This window comes from Caretta caretta, chromosome 1 (assembly GCF_965140235.1).
Source record: "Caretta caretta isolate rCarCar2 chromosome 1, rCarCar1.hap1, whole genome shotgun sequence".
Taxonomy (NCBI): domain Eukaryota; kingdom Metazoa; phylum Chordata; order Testudines; family Cheloniidae; genus Caretta; species Caretta caretta.
In genome coordinates this window covers 236,657,064-236,673,027 of record NC_134206.1, presented here as the reverse complement: position 1 = coordinate 236,673,027, position 15,964 = coordinate 236,657,064, and the positions used below count along the sequence as shown (strand labels likewise).

General features: G+C 40.2%; 1 protein-coding gene across 3 annotated transcripts in view; it reads left to right on the top strand.

Moving 5' to 3' along the window:
• PDE3A (phosphodiesterase 3A) overlaps positions 1-15,964 on the top strand; it is a 375,888-nt gene that overhangs the window by 240,466 nt on the left and 119,458 nt on the right. For 2 of the 3 annotated variants that reach the window (XR_007353519.2, XM_048827278.2), the window contains exon 2: positions 143-193. Coding sequence is in view for 2 of the 3 variants with exons in the window: in XM_048827278.2 (XP_048683235.1) it covers positions 143-193 (51 nt within the window). In the remaining variant the exon portion in view is untranslated. Of the gene's footprint in view, positions 1-142; positions 194-6,331; positions 6,476-15,964 lie in introns of those variants that run through there. The other variant, XM_075121962.1, reaches the window with a different exon arrangement.

The following is a 15,964-nucleotide window of genomic DNA, read 5'->3' as shown; positions in this document are numbered from 1 at the left end:
TATTTTAATTAAACAGGAAAAATAAGCAAACATGTTTTAAAAGAAAAACTATACAAAATATCAAAGAACATGACTCTTCCGTTTATAGCAAATCAGCATAACCTATTGCTTACCATAAACTTTGTTTTCTTCTCTTTTTTAGCTCATGGGGCATTCTGAATGGGATCACAAACGGGGGTCCAGAGGATCACAGGTCAGTTACAGCTGGATTTTTCACTTGCTGTTCTCTTGTAATTTGTGGGTGGGTGCTTGTTTTTCTGGAATATGTTACTTTGTCTGCTGAGGTTGTCCTGGAAAGGCCAGAATTTAAGAAAATCAGTAACAATATATGCTGCTGTTGAGTACTGAAAGGGTAAATTAAGGGCTAAATCCTATAAACAAGCATATTTGAATAGATCTAGTCAAGCGAGTGGGGCTATTCACATAAGTAAATTTAGTCACATGCATGTTTGCAGGAGAGGGCCAAAAAGAGTTTAAAATGGTGACAACTTTGATTTAATAGCAGTCATGTCCAACCTGCAACAGTCAGATAACATTCTTGCATTGGCAGGAGGATGGATTAGATGTGTTGGCATGTCTTTTCTAACTCCATTGTCTATCTAAATCAGAATATTAAGTTTGTAACTCTGCATTTTCAAATATTGTAGATAATTATATTTTTTCTGTTTACATATGAAATACCATCTATAAAGCTCTGCGGTACTCCCCTACAGTACAAGGATAAACAGAATTGATGGTAACATAGAATTTTATGGGAATTGTTCGTAGCCACTTATACCTTGACTCATCCTAAAATCAAAGAAATAACAGCAGTTTTGATAATAGTATCATGCTGATAGATAAAAATACATCTATAGAAAGCAAATCATAGGGTTGTGCTTCAGAGGAGACATAGCTACCAGTCTGATGATCAAGAGATTTCCTGTAGGGGCAAAGAACTCTAGTGTTCAAATTATTTGAGTCAATAACTAAAACCCCCAAACTTTAGATCTTCTTTTCATCATTCTGTTATATCAAGGATCGTTATACAAATACTAAGATCTAAGCCTAAACCCGCTTCATAGAAGTTTCTGCCCCTAAGAAAGTGCCTGCTACTTATTATCTTTACTGGTTCGTGGCAGTTGGTGTAGTGAACAGGGTTGTCAAACCTTTTGTCCCTCTTCCAAAAATCGCAGAAACATCAGCCTTTTAAATGAGAAATAGACACTTCTGTATGGTCATATATATATCAATTTTTACAGGGTTCACTACTTTCAATTTGGAAAATAACGTTGTGAAGTTTGTCATTACTTCTGTTGGTTGTCCAGATAAAAAAAATCTAAAAACTTTACCTACAAATTCCAGTTAAACCCAATCCTCATAGAAATGCAACAGAATTTAAAATTCATTCCAAAATCTGTTTTGCACTGCTGTGTTAGGCCTATAAATATGTAATATTTTATAAAACTCTGCTCAAATACATGAAGAGTTAAAGTTTACCTCTTGGGTCTTCCCAGCGGATCGGGATTTTAATTATCTGCTCTGTCTAAATTGGCAGAAAATTTAGATCCACTGAGTGAATCAAGCAGGCAAATCTTATTCTACCATAGTAACGCAAAGAAATATAAGCCAAGAAAGTCAAAGTTATGATATTCTGGCCTAAGCCTGCACTATGGCCTACATTTTCAAAAGTGTCTAGTGATATATGCAAAAATTTTTGCGGATACAGATTAACACGGCTGCTACTCTGAAACCTAGTGATTTATGGTGTTTCAATATTTCAGTCCCAAACATGAGACACTTTAAATGGGCCTGATGTTCAGGAAACAGAGTTCTGTGTTTTTTTTGAAAACCAGTCCCCTTTAAAGATGTCTCAAGTTCAAGTTTGGAAACCAAAACTTGGCACACTTAAAATCACTAGACTCTCTTGAAAATTTAGGGATATATGTTTATAGTGTTAAGTTCTTCAATCCTAGCAGAAAAGGCCATTGCTTAAAGCAGCAAAAGGTTTAGTGTCTCTTTAATGAGTATCTGCAGGATTGGGTGCAGATTAAAAGTCTGTATTTGGCAGTGCAGTGGAGGCTAAATGGATTTCAAAAAGAAGGAGAGGCAGAGGACAGACTGAGCAGTAAACAGACATCTTGTTGCAGAAAATCAGTAGTAATTCTAGTATCTAGAGCTCTTGGAGTTTTGGTGTGTTTTTTTTAAATACTGTTCTTTCAGCATAGAGAAGGGGTAAAATATTGGCCCTTTACAAGTCAATGGGAATTTTGCCATTGACTTCAATAAGACACAATTTCTCCCAGGCAGAAAGGTTGAGAAAGGACTTACTAAGTCATCTGGGTTTTCCATGTTTGTTCTTCCCGAGGACGGGACGGTTTCCATGGCTTGGCCTAATTTCAGATAGGGAGGACTCCTTGGTGTTGAGTCAGGTTCAAGAAATATCTATTGTGTGAAGACCAGGTGAAACCTTTCCTTTTGAGTACTCTTATCAAATGTTGCTAAACAGGGTGAAACTGTTGCTAAAAAGATTTTGACAAAGTTGTTCAGGTTGCATAATGAAGGAAGCAGAGAGGGATTTGTGAGCAGTTATGAGTTATAGGTAAGAGGTTATACGTTTTTACCACCCCACTGAACTCAGTACTGGACCTTATTCTGTGTAGGAGTCTAACTGGAGCAACACTGTTCCTTTTTTCATCTTGAATGACATTTCAGACAGGCTTCCCTTTTAAAAAGAAAAGTTCTAGGGGGTTCTGTGGTACCGCGACCCTGTAGCTTATAATAATGATGCTGCAGTGCTTTTGTGTAGTATTGTAGAATTCTGTGTATTTTAAAATAAAGGTTTATTCCGGGAGTCCCTGTTTCAGGTACTCAGATACATAATATAGAAAACTCTTGTCCATTATTTAATTCCTAATACAAGAGAGTCTATTTTTGAGATTTCTATTTATTTATTTGGATCAGAGTAATTGTAATAACTTGAATCCTAGCTGGTCAACATGTAGCTCAGCATGGCGGGCTTTAAAACAACAAGATCACAAAACTCATGCCGGTAGAATAATCTCCCATTGTCTGTTAATTCTCCTGGAATAAAGAAGAGAAAGCACTGAACTGGATTTTAGAGCCTTCTTTCTTCAATGAGCACTCTCAAGGTGCCTTGGGGGAGAAAGAAGTGGAACAATTTGCTTGCTATAAAATAAAGTCTCAGACTCGCTCCTTCAGCCAGGATGTTTCTTCTATTAATAAGCAGGTTGTCTCTGGTTTGTGTCTGAAGCCTGCAGAAACTATCCAGTCGTGCACTGTACATTTTCTAATAACCCACTTGGAAAATGTGTTCATTTTGTGCTTTCTGATTATGGGGGTTAAACAAAGGGTGAAGGTCTAACTTGAAGTAGTGCAGGATGTCCCAAAAATGCCTCTATGCTTCTGGGAATTCCTCACTCTGAAAAGAGTTTTATCTCCTTACGTGCCGCTGTGGTTGACTGGAATTTAAATGTGTCAAGTACAAGGCTAAACTTCTATATCACTTAACCTGCTGCTAACTTCCATAGCAAGATCTCCTTCCTTTTTCTATTTATTTAATGTATTTATTTATTCTAAAAGTCCTTCATTCTTTTGATTGTGATACTGACAAGCTTTACCAATCCCCTAGATTTTCTAGTCCCCATTATTGAAATCTGTATCTCCTGCACTAGAGCACGTGGAGCTCATCTAGTTAGAACGGATTGTAATTTGCTTCGTAGAGAGCAGACAGATTGTTATTATAAGAATCATTTGATTTTGATCTTTGAAGGTAACACCTAATGTTAGAAGTATTTATTGTAAAACCCTTATTAAATCTCTCTGGAATCAAAGACAGTGCTGCAGAAGAAGTTTATTTTTCTCATCCTGTGGTGGTATCTTGCAAACACCAGAAAATACTGTAAGCTTTTATTTCTTAAATACTGAGTGCAAAAAAATTCAGTGCAACTTTAGAGATCTTACATATATGCATGCATGCACACAAAATTGAGAAATTCAAAGTTACCCTTCCATGTTATAAAAATTCCTAGTTATGTATCCTGCATTTGCTGTGCAGGTCACAAATATTAAGGTACATCCTATCTGTCATGTCTTCCACTGCTGCATGCTGTCTCATTCATATCTTGTATAAGATACTCCTGAGGACATTTTGTGCCAAAAAAATAAAAATTCTACTCCAAAAAAATAAAAGTTCTGTACACAATATTTTAAAATTCTACCAAAATTCTGCCAATTTTATTTGTCAAATAAATGTAGAAGCTCCAGCATGACATTGGGGAGCACAGGCCACTGGCTGCACGGAGGTGGGAGATCACTGTGCAGTTCCCCGTCTCAGTACACAGACTCAGCGGATCCAAGTCTGAAGGTGCTTAGTGTGGGGAGATTCAGGTGTGGGTAGAGATTCTGTGTGGGGCAATCTGGGTGCAGGCAGCTCAGTGGGGGATCCAGGTTTCGGGGGAGCTGGATGCAATGATTGTAGGTCTCTGTAGTGGGGGGTCCAGGTGAAGGTGGTTGGGGCTCAGCAGGGGGTCTGCATGTGGAGGGATCAGTGGTGGGAGGGTCCAGATGCTTGGGTAGTGTGGCTCAGTAGGGTGGGGATCCGGGTGCGGGTGGCTCATCAGGATGGTCCTGGTGCAGGGGGAGTGGGGCTCGTCAGGGGGGTGGTGAGTCTTGGCGGGAGAGCCTGGATATGAGGGGGCCTGGATGGACTGAGATTGGTAGGCAGATGGGGGAGCAGCTCCCTGTACAGTGATTCTCCCCCTCCCGCCCCCCGCCACAGCTGAGCATCGATGGTGCAGGACACAGTGGGGGGGGGGGGGGGGAAGCGGGGAGCAGGGAGGAGTTAGCAGAACTTCCTACAGCTGGGGGAGAAATCTGGATGCTGTGGGGGAAGAGGAAGTTCAGTCTTCCCCAGCCCAGCCGGGACTAGTAGCTGAGCCTGGTGCATGGTAGGAGCCATCAGCTGGGTCTTCACCAGTCCTACGCCCTGCCCCACAGTGATTTACCTCTCTGCTGGCTGCCCTGGGCATCTGAAACTTACTGCTGGAGAGGGTCACATGACCGCTTTTCTGTCTTCCCTTTGCTTCCCCATCAGAAAGTCATTTTTCTGCGTGGAAGCAAAGAAATCATCAGGGGACATAAATTCTGAGCATGTGCAGTGGCTCAGAATTGCCCCAGGAGTAATAAGAGAATATACCTTATATACTCGTTCATTTATAAGCCGACCCCCCAAGATGGATAGGTAAAAATAGTAAAAACTGCATGACCCTTTCATAAGCCGACTCTATATTTCAGGGGTTTTCAAACTTTGGCTCCCGGCCCGTCAGGGTAAGACTCTGGTGGGTCGGGACCTTTTGTTTACCTGAAGCGTCTGCAGGCAAGGAGTCCCTCAGTTCCCTGTGGCTGCGGTTCGCCGTTCCCAGCCAATGGGAGCTGCGGGAAGTGCCACTTCCCGCAGCTCCCATTGGCTGGGAATGGCGAACCGCAGCCACAGGGAACTGAGGGGATCCATGCCTGCAGACGCTCCAGGTAAAATACGGCAATGTATTAGATATTCAATTCAACGATTTCATAGAGTTTAAAATCATCAAATTTTGATGTAGACCCGTTTATAAGCCGACCCCTGCTCTTTGATGCGTCACTATTTTACAAAAAAATATTCGGCTTATGAATGAGTATATACGGTATATAATATGAGAAACTGTGGCCTAATGGAATTAATCTTTGTCATTATCTCCCTCTTAAGTTCAAAGTGTGAATCATCCATTAATTATTACCAGCTAAAAAAATTGATTGTAATACTTGGCACTTCTAATACCTTTAGAAGTGCCAAGCACTTTATATACATACATCATTTTAAGTCCATCACATGGATGAGAATTATTTGTTGCTGTCATCAAGCCAGGTTTGGCTTGTTGAATGGGTGGGCATAATCCCAGGACTCTATGGAACCAAGTGGTCCTTCCTTTTTAATCTTGTAAAATGATGATAATATAGAGAAAAACACAAAAGTCCAGTGTTTTTAATTCACTTTAAATGTAAAAGCTCTCAATTATATATAGCTGAGGTGCTGCATTTTACCCTTCCAGTTCCTAAGCAACAGCTATTTTCAGATTGAGTGCGTCTGGTGTTGTCTACCTACTTCATGCTTCTGTGAGGTAATGCGTCAGTGGATGCTGGGCTTTCTCGCTATCTCTCCCTATTCTCTTTGTCATGGGACTGTAAGGAGACAGAAAGCTTATAAAACGGGAAATAGCTTGGGCAAAACCAGTATCAACCTTGCAGCTTGCAAAACGTGTATACCTCTAGGAGCTCTGCAGTCTACAGCAATGAAACAAAATAATCAGAAATAAGGTTCTTGCCATTGGTTTCAAATTCTTAAGAGGGAATCCTCTAAAGCACACTCAAAACCATGAGCCGGAAATCCTTGTTCTTACTGAAGCGTAGATGGGAGTCCATTCCCGTTACTGATCAGGTACCGTGTACTGGTGCATCTGTTGTGTAATTGTGTCCCCTGGCAATATCACTGTTGATTTGATTATAATGAAGTAATTGTAACTGATATTTCTTCTTAAACAATGACATTCAGTTGTCCATTGCCTGTAGTTTCCATAATGAGTAGTGCATCCTAGCATAAGTGTTTATAAAGCTGATTTTACAAGATCATGTGCATGTTCTTATGAATGTATAAGTATGATCATACAGCAATCGTATCTATTGTATTATGAAGAACAATTTTAAGGAATCAACAGAAATCAGTTGTCTAGCAAAGGTGAGTCTTTAACTAAAGATCTAACGGAAATGTATATACTAAAAAGACGGGGGATACTGTGAACTGGTCATTGATGAAAACATTGCCTATTGCAGATGGGGTCCTTAGTGCATGTGTTATATTATTTTATTTGCTGTATCCACTGATTAGACGTAGTGAATTAGCAAAAATTCGGTTTTGTTCAATAACCTCTTGCTTGATGTATTATTTCAAAGTTGTTAAAAGGAAGAAAAGTATCTGTGTCTTTAAAATATATAGACCAGAATTTAATGTAGAAATAGTAGGATGCACTCTAGTGCTTGTATCACCATAGATCAGGACTGAACATGGGAGTAAGGTAAGTCTGTTTCGCAATTTCCTACTCCTGATATTCAATGGTTCTGTAATATTTTAATACTCTTATTTGAGATGTAAGGACATAAAAAAGAAGGGCCTTAGAAATAATGCTGAAGGCAGGGGTGGTGGCAGTAGTCTTACACCATACCCCCTTGCAGGCGTGGGTTATAGTGGTGCTGACAGCAAAGTGCATTGTGGGACATCTTTAGGAATGGGAAACCAGTACTTTGGGAAAAATTCCTGCTTCTTGGGCCTAAGGAACAATGTAGTAAGTAAATACTGAAGTATAAGTGTTGTGAAATGCCCCCTTACCCTGTGTGCTTGGGTATTCTACAGTTGAATAGTTGAACTGGTGTAATAGTTGAACTACAGTGAACTTGAAGAGTTTGGGTTTTGATCTGGTCCTAGATTATTTTCCTCCTTGACAATTGTAACCCACAATGGCATCACTGCATAGAGATGCATTTAAAACACTATTATAGATGTATAAGCTGGAGTCTGTGAGGTGCTTAGCCTTTCTTATAAGATGTTTGAGTATCCTCTGCTCCCTTAACTTCAACTCTAAGGTTCGGCCTTAAACCACTGGAGGAGACCTTAATTTGGAATGACAGCATTTAGGATCAGGCAGAATCTTCACACTTCAGTCCACAATGTAAAATTTTTGTTATGGGATCATCCCTCATTGTTGGCTATGAATTTAAAAGCAGGAACTGATTTTACCTGGTGCCATAAAAGCTAAATAAGCCAATAATTGATATAGATGTTTATATAGCTATAAACCATTCAAAGTGATGTACTGTAGAGGTAAGTAAAATAATCAATAATATTTCCTTAGCTAGAAATGTTCTTTTATAGCAGTATAAACAGCAGTAATACCTTCTGTGCTGTTAAATCACTAGCTGAAAGTTTGATGGGTTTATGTCAATGTAACTAGTGAGGCGTCTCTCTTACCAGCAAGGATTTAGTGTACAGGCACACTAACGGCAGCATGCACATGAAGTTCAGTTCCCAATTCTATACATAGTGTAGCAGATATAAGCAGGTCCCACAGCTTGACCCTCATGCCACACCCCCCATCCCAAACATTTTGACAGCAAATACATTTTTTTTAAAGATTGTGAATATATCCCCTCATTTGTATCTCTTGACAAAGCATATCAATTGTAGACAATTTTCTTCAAATATAAAGCTGGTGTTTAATTCACTGTTAATTACTATTAATTATTAATTTAGGAAATACTGCCTCATAGTTATAAAAATCTGTATACCTCTGAAGAGATGTGGCTGCAACAAGGGAATGAGTCAGGATTCCTGGTTTCTGTTTCTGTCTTTAATGTTGGCTTGCTGCAACCATGAGCAATTCGCTTTGACCTCTCTCCCTTTGTGTCATCTTTTTCTCGTTTATAAAATGGGGAAAATATCTCATTCTTAAACTCATTTAACTAACATTAGTTGAAGCAGTTGAAATCCCTGGTTGAAAGGGGCTATGGCAAAGTATTATTTGGTCTGATCTTCCAGCCTTAAATCACTCAAGTCTTCGTTCTTGTCAGTAGTACCATTGACTTAAATTTTTATTTTGTTAGGACTTGCTGTGTGAGGAGAGGGACTATTCATGTAAGGGCTCCAGGATTGGGCTCACTGTTGTTAAAGTAACATCTGGTTCTTTCCCTGCACTTAAAAAAAATTAACATAGCTTTTTAGGACCTGATAATCCTATTAAAGTCAATAGAAGGATTACCATTGTCTTCAATGAGCTCTGGATCAGGCATTTGTTGAATGCTTACTATGGAAGAGGAAGAGGGCAAACAAACTACAGAGTTCACAGTGAGTAACATTATGACATATAGTTTCTTCCTTGTGATGTAGCTGACATCGATAGTGAAACATTTAGCTCATGAACAGAAAAATAAATAAAAAAATAAAATTTTAAACAAATAAATGTAACATGTAACAGTCTTTCCCATGTATGAGAGAAATAATTTTCTACCAGTTCCCATCTCATGCTTCTCCAATAACATACAGTTTTCACATTGCAATTTGTTCTGAGACTTCATCACATGTTTGGCCTTCATAGGTCAAAAGGTAAAATGTAGAAAACAACCTCTGCCACAAGTTATGGCCCAACACAACATACAGCATGCGTAATGGCAAGGCTAACAGAAATCACAATGGAGAATGCTTAGGGATTTTTTTTTTTTTACACATTATAACAAGCTATGGACTCTGTAAAGTTGATTGACAACCAGTTGTTACTAAGCAGGTTGCATCCAATGAAGTGAGCTGTAGCTCATGAAAGCTTATGCTCAAATAAATTTGTTAGTCTCTAAGGTGCCACAAGTACTCCTTTTCTTTTTGCGAATACAGACTAACACGGCTACTACTCTGAAAACTAAGCAGAGAATGATCTTCCCTGGTGCCATATTGGTTTCTGTCCTCTGTAATTAAGAGGGAAACTGTTCTAGTTAAGTAAAGTTGCAGCAGCATATGGAATCTCTCTATATCATTTCACCTCATAACATTTTGATAAAATCATCTTTAATGTCAAAGGAGCCTAAATTTCTAAGGTGAAGCTACTCCAAGAGTGAAGGGTGACCATCTAAAATACGGTATATAAGTGGGAGATTAACACTTGTAGCCAAACACCTGGGACAAAACCCTCCTCTTATTAATAAATGCCATGAGATCTTTTATTTTCACATAGTGCAGTGGGCTGTGGTTTTAAAATTCATTTCATTTCACAAAAAGAATAATGTGGCTCTACTTTTGAAAGATTAAGGGCTAAAGCACTTAAATAATTGCCTGATATTTCAAAAGTGCTAAATGCCCATCATCTTGTGAAATAAGTGCACTTTGGGGAGAGAGTTGAAGGAGGTCAGAGTAGAAGCATGTCAGGAAGAGAGTGCCAGGTGTACTGTAGGGGCTGTGTGAGAGAACCACCAGAGACAAGAGTGAGGTGAAAAAGTGATGAAGGGATAGTTACTTTGTGGCTTAGACCTGGGACACAGGTAGAAAAGTGGTGTGCGTGCCTCTTGTGGAAAACTTCTAGACAACTTAATAGAAAAATGTTTTTCTTTTTTTTCCTTTGACCTTACAGAATTTAATAGAGAATCATACCTCTGATATAGAATTCTATACGCTGGTTGAAACACACACATACACAGCTATATAGAGAGATTACTTTCTATTCCATTCTAAAGATTTTCTGCAGAAAATCTGTTACATTTCTATAGAAATCTCTTAGCATTATCACTATTAAATTCTGTAAGACTTTTTGGTATGGATGAAAGGGAGACCAAAGCAGGAGAGATAAGAGGGACTGATCAATCAAAAGTTAACTTAGTGCCAATCCTGCCATCCAACTCCAGCAAAACTCCCACTGAAGCCATTGGGAGTCCTACCTTAGTAGGGTTCTGGCCCATAGTTAACAAAGAAGAGGAAGACCAGGGAAGTGTTTTTCCTGAGGTACCACAGGAACAGTGCTAAATGTTGAAACACACTATCTGGTTTGGTGAGTTTAGTGTTTTGAGAATTAGTAAATCTAGTGTGTGATATATTTTTTGAATGTTATCTTAGAAATGGAAGCTCACTCTCTCTTGTGTGGCATCATAAGTATATATTCATTGTGGCAATTGAGACTGGTGGAGCACTGTTGATTCTCCCCAGTTAGAGTGTAGAAAGTGTCTAATGTAAACCATGGAGTGCCTGGAATGCAGTTCCCCTCACTGTTTGCTATGCTACATCCTAGGCACTGCTCAAGATGTTCTGTTTGTAATGTTGTTTTGTTTGGTTGGTGAGTTCTTTTTTTCTGCTCTTAGACTCACATGAGCTCATTTGTGATTAATTGTGTTTGGTTGTTTTTGCCATTGGGCACTGGCATCTAAAAATTAAAATGTATGTTTGCATGCACTTTTTGGGTGCAGAATGCTGATGTATAATATATTTATAGCATGCACTAGGTATAAGATATGCAAGTGAAGGATGGTTCTTAAGAACATAAGAATGGCCCTATTGGGTCAGACCAAAGGTCCATCTAGCCCAGTATCCTGTCTTTCGAGAGTGGCCAGAGCCCATGCCCCAGAGGGAATGAACAGAACAGGTAATCATCAAGTGATCCATCCCCTGTTGCTCATTCCCAGCTTCTGGCAAACAGAGGCTAGGGACACCATTCCTGCCCATCCTGGCTAATAGCCATCGATAGCCATTATACTATTACATTTCTCAGTGTATATCTTATAGTTCTGAGTTCCTAGCTGTATGTTTCAAAAAATATATATTAGCCATAAATATTAATTATTCATATGATCAGAAGTATCAGCTATATACATGATTATTTCTTGAACAACAGTAGTGTACTTTATGCTATATGAAACACAAAGTCAATGGGAGTTAGTCACCTAACTGTTCTCTATGCCTTTGAAAATCTCCAGCAAATATATATGGTCCCTGCCTTAAGGACCTTGCAGTCTGTGGCTCCAGTTCTGATACTAGAGCCACAAAAATGGTCAGTCCCCTGTGTTTATGTGGCTCCCCATCAACTGAAATTGATGAGTGCATGGCCTCACACACACAAATCTGATTACAGTATTTGGGCCTATAATACATTATAGGAGGGGCTGCCTGGTAGCGCTGCCTGTGATTAAGATTACCTGACACTTCCCATTATAAGACCATGTCTTTAGTTGTTTACAACTTTGCCAAACTTTAACTGTTTGGGCTAAAGTTTATCATGCTGGTTGTCTGCTTCAGCCTGAATTTTTGGAGGGAAAATTCAGCTAAACAGGTTCAGCCATTTCTGAGAATGATGCTAGGAAAAAGTTTTTCATTTTTATTTATTTATTTATTTATTTATTTATTTATTTATTTCATGTCTTTTGGAAAGCTAGCTTTTGAGTCCTTGTCTTTGCAACCTTAATGTTCTTTTGAGGTAGCTTGTTTTTTTTCCCCTGTGTCGTTTCCTAGGCTTTTTAAAAAAGCAAAAAATAGAAATTCCATCATGCGGCATTATATGGACACCCACATGCATCATCAGCCATGCTGGAATATCTAGATCCACCACATAGATCTGTGCCACTTGATCTAATGGTGTAACTGATAGCAATAGTAGGTTATTATTCTCTAAGTTGGTCAGCAATAGAGGGGAAGGTGGGTCACTTTGTCAGTGGGTTTCATAGTTATTTGCTGTGGGATGATGAGACTCTGGAATCTTGGGTTCTATTCCAGGATCTAGAGAGAAATGTGCTCTACTGGGCACAAATGTTTCTGCCCATTCCCTCCCCAAGCTTGACCCCTTCTGCTCCATCCCCTCCAAACTATCTTTGCTCCTGTCTTGTCTCTTTCACAGTCATGTTGTTGTCCTCTTCTACACAGTCCCAGTATCCACTTATCAGGTTTTTCATCCCAGTCACCTTTCCTAGCAAGTCCTAGTCTCAACCCTCTGTACTCTCCAGTCCAGTCCCCATCTCCACTCCCAGTCTTCTCGCTCAGCTATTCTCAGCTCCCATGCGGCTCCTTGTTCCCAGTCTCCTTGCCAACCAGTCTCAATTTTCCTTCAACACGTCAGCTCCTTGTAAGATCTATCTCCCCTGCCCTTTCACGCAGCGGTCTGCATCTCCTTTCCGGGAGCATAAGAGCCGCTTGGCACACACTAGCACGACCAGTGAAAGTTGCCAGTGAATCTGGTGCCTGCCCCAGTGGGCAAGGCTGGGGGTGGTACAACCACACCAGAGGAGCTGCCCAGGCTGGATGCTGGCTCCTGCGAGCAGTGGCCCTACATGCTGCTGCTTTAGCCACTGAGGTTCCTGGTAGACTCCTGCAGCTCCATGGATATCTGCATCCGCTGATATAAATTTTTTATCTGCGCAGCACACTACCAATAGGAATTTGGGGACAAACAACTTAATTAGTTTTAAGAGAGGAGACTGGACAAGTTTGAGTCAGATTGTATGAGGGGGTTGCTTATGGCAGAGATCAACAGCTCAGAGGTCCCTTTCAGTTTATGTATTATGTTCCTAAAAGCTTGTGCTTCTGGGATTCGGCCAATCACCTGCGGAGGTCAGGAAGGGATTTTTCTCTCCCCACCCCCCCTCCTAATTTCCTCTCCCCCTGCAATGTATTGTGGTGGTGGTTGTTTGGGAGGTTTTTGTCTTCTTCTTCTGAAGCATCAGAGATGTTCATGGCTGGAGATGGGATGTTGCGTCAGGGCCGAGATGGCACTAAGCATTTTCTCTCTGTCACATTTTTAGCTGACTGGTTCTTGCTCGCATGCTCCAGATCTAACTGGTTGCTCTATGTGGAGTCAGGAAGAAATTTCCCCCGAGATCAGATTGCCAATGACATTGGGGGGGGTTGCCTTCCAGTGCAGCATGGGATATGAGACGCTTGCGGGGGTTACCTGGGTATATCTCAATCACTTTCCTGCAATTGCGAGGGCCTTGGGAATTAGTTCACTTCAATCCCTCCTATTCTCTGTCTGTGGCACATAATAGTTTAGTGTCCTGTGAGCTGTAATGTTCTGGTCTAATTTTAGTTGTTTGGTTTAATGTGTGGGTGGTATTGGTGGCCTGTGATATACAGAAGGTCAGACTAGGTAATCTGGGGCTTCCTTGTGGCCTTATAGAATCATAGAATATCAGGGTTGGAAGGGACCTCAGGAGGTCATCTAGTCCAACCCCCTGCTCAAAGCAGGACTAATCCCCAATTTTTGCCCCAGATCTCCAGATGGCCCCCTCAAGGATTGAACTCACAACCCTTGGTTTAGCAGGCCAATGCTCAAACCACTGAGCTATCCCTCCCCCCATGACTCTATGACCTGGCTTATAATTCTGACCTAGCAGAGCTGCTGTTGCCAAGGAAGTCCTGCTCAGACATAGGCTGGAGCATGTCTGTGCAGATGGAATCTTCAGAGAATTTAGCTGCTAAATTCTCTGAAGACTCAATTGAGCATGTGCAAATTGCAGGTTTTCAGAGGCATACAACTTGGCCAGATTTCTACTAGGGTAGCAAAAAGTACATACCTGACAGAAAGCCAGCTCCAGTTCCAAATTTTAAGTCCCTCTTCTAAAGCATGGTGACACTACAGTGTCTCAGACAAGGTTGCCAGAATTTTTTGTAACACGAGCAAAACAAAATATTTTCTATAGGCTCATTCTCAAAAATGGTTGAACAGTTTCAGCTGAAATTTTCCAGAAAATAAAAATCAGGTGCGCACGCTCAGCAAGGGAAATTTCAGACCAAATTGTTAAAATCTGGCAAAGTTATGAGCCACTGAAAACGGGCTTCTAATGAGAAGTGTTGGGCAATCTTAATATTAGGTACTGCCACCAGCCCTATGTGTAATAAAATTCTGCAATATAAAATCATTGACAGGTTGAGCCTTTCAGATGATGAAAAGACAGATTTCAACTTCTCCCTTCTTAGAATTAAGAGTTGAGGGTTATGGCACATGTCATTCTTTACATTTTTAGTAACATCTTGTATTTGACTTATTACCTCAATGTCTTAAATGTATTAATAGACTTCCTTGAGGTAATATTCAGCCAGACACATGACCGTTGTGAATTTGCTAGAATGGTATTTACAAAGATGTACTCAGCAGAACTCAATTAAGTTCTTTAATTTTAACTTAATAGTGAGTAGACCAATACCTCAGCTGGGAAGCTCCACTGATGTGTTGTTAATAATGCAGCTAACGGATGTAACCTCTATGGCAGAGTTCATTGCAGTCTCTGTAATATCACAGTCACATAGCTGTAGGAAGATGTCTTCAATAACAAGGTTTTAAAATCACAGTAAACTGCTTGATTTCACTCTAAAATGGAAACTTGAGTTAAAAGCATTTCATTAGAATTATTTTTTTTTTCCATTTCTTGTGTCCATACTGTGGAAGACATATCTGTCGTAACTGCTGCTCGCTGAGATAGTTTTAAAATAAATATGTGAAAGTATTTCCCATTGTTCCCTCCTCATGGGAACACAGGCTGAAGTCTCTAGTAGCTCATTTTATGAGTTCCCCAGTGGAAAAGCTCACAGCTGATCAGCTCTGTTCTCAGCACCAGATGTTCTCTTTCTACTTTACTTTACTTTAGAAATGAGCCATAATTTTTTTTCTGAGTCTGATGGATCAGTGTTCAAAATTTCAAAATGAATTATTGGAACAGGCTCATGGAGATTTTTGAGTAAGCCAGCGCTGGAGTAAATCTTAAAGTAAAGTCATAAAACAGAATTTCATGGTGGGTTGGGTTTTCCAGATCAAAGGTTCATTGTGTAATAGGCTAGCATTGCTCAATTTCCAATTCCTGAACAACCTTGAGCGTTAAAGGAGCAGAGTCAGTTCCTGTAGTCTGTACAGAAAATCTGGAGATTATCAGACCCGAATTTAGAGTAGTTGTTCACTGAAATGTTGGTCCTTAAAGGCTTGAAAAATCCACTTGCTAGTAGTGAATGAGTGGAAAATTCTCCAGAGGGAAGATAGAGGTATCAGCCGCCAAACTCTGCACAATGTAAGCATTCCTTTAATAACAAAAACAACACAAATTGTGTATCTGATTGTGATGGTAATTTTTCATGATGCTGTGTTGTCTTCCTGGGTCTTCAGGAAGCTTTCAGTTCCAGTGCTTTTGTTGCTGCTTGGAGTTTTGCCAAAGAGCTGCAATGCTGCTTTTTGAGAAAGCCACAGAAATAACACAGAGACAACATTAGATTTATTCATTGCAGCGCCCAGAAGGCTGGGGAAGGGATACAGTAGTGGAGTTCCTACCTCCCCTCTCAGCAACCTATAGCTCTAGGCGAGGGGTACAATAGTGGAGACTGCCATCTCCCCTTCCATTCCCATCAAGCCACCAGAACACCCTGGGGAGG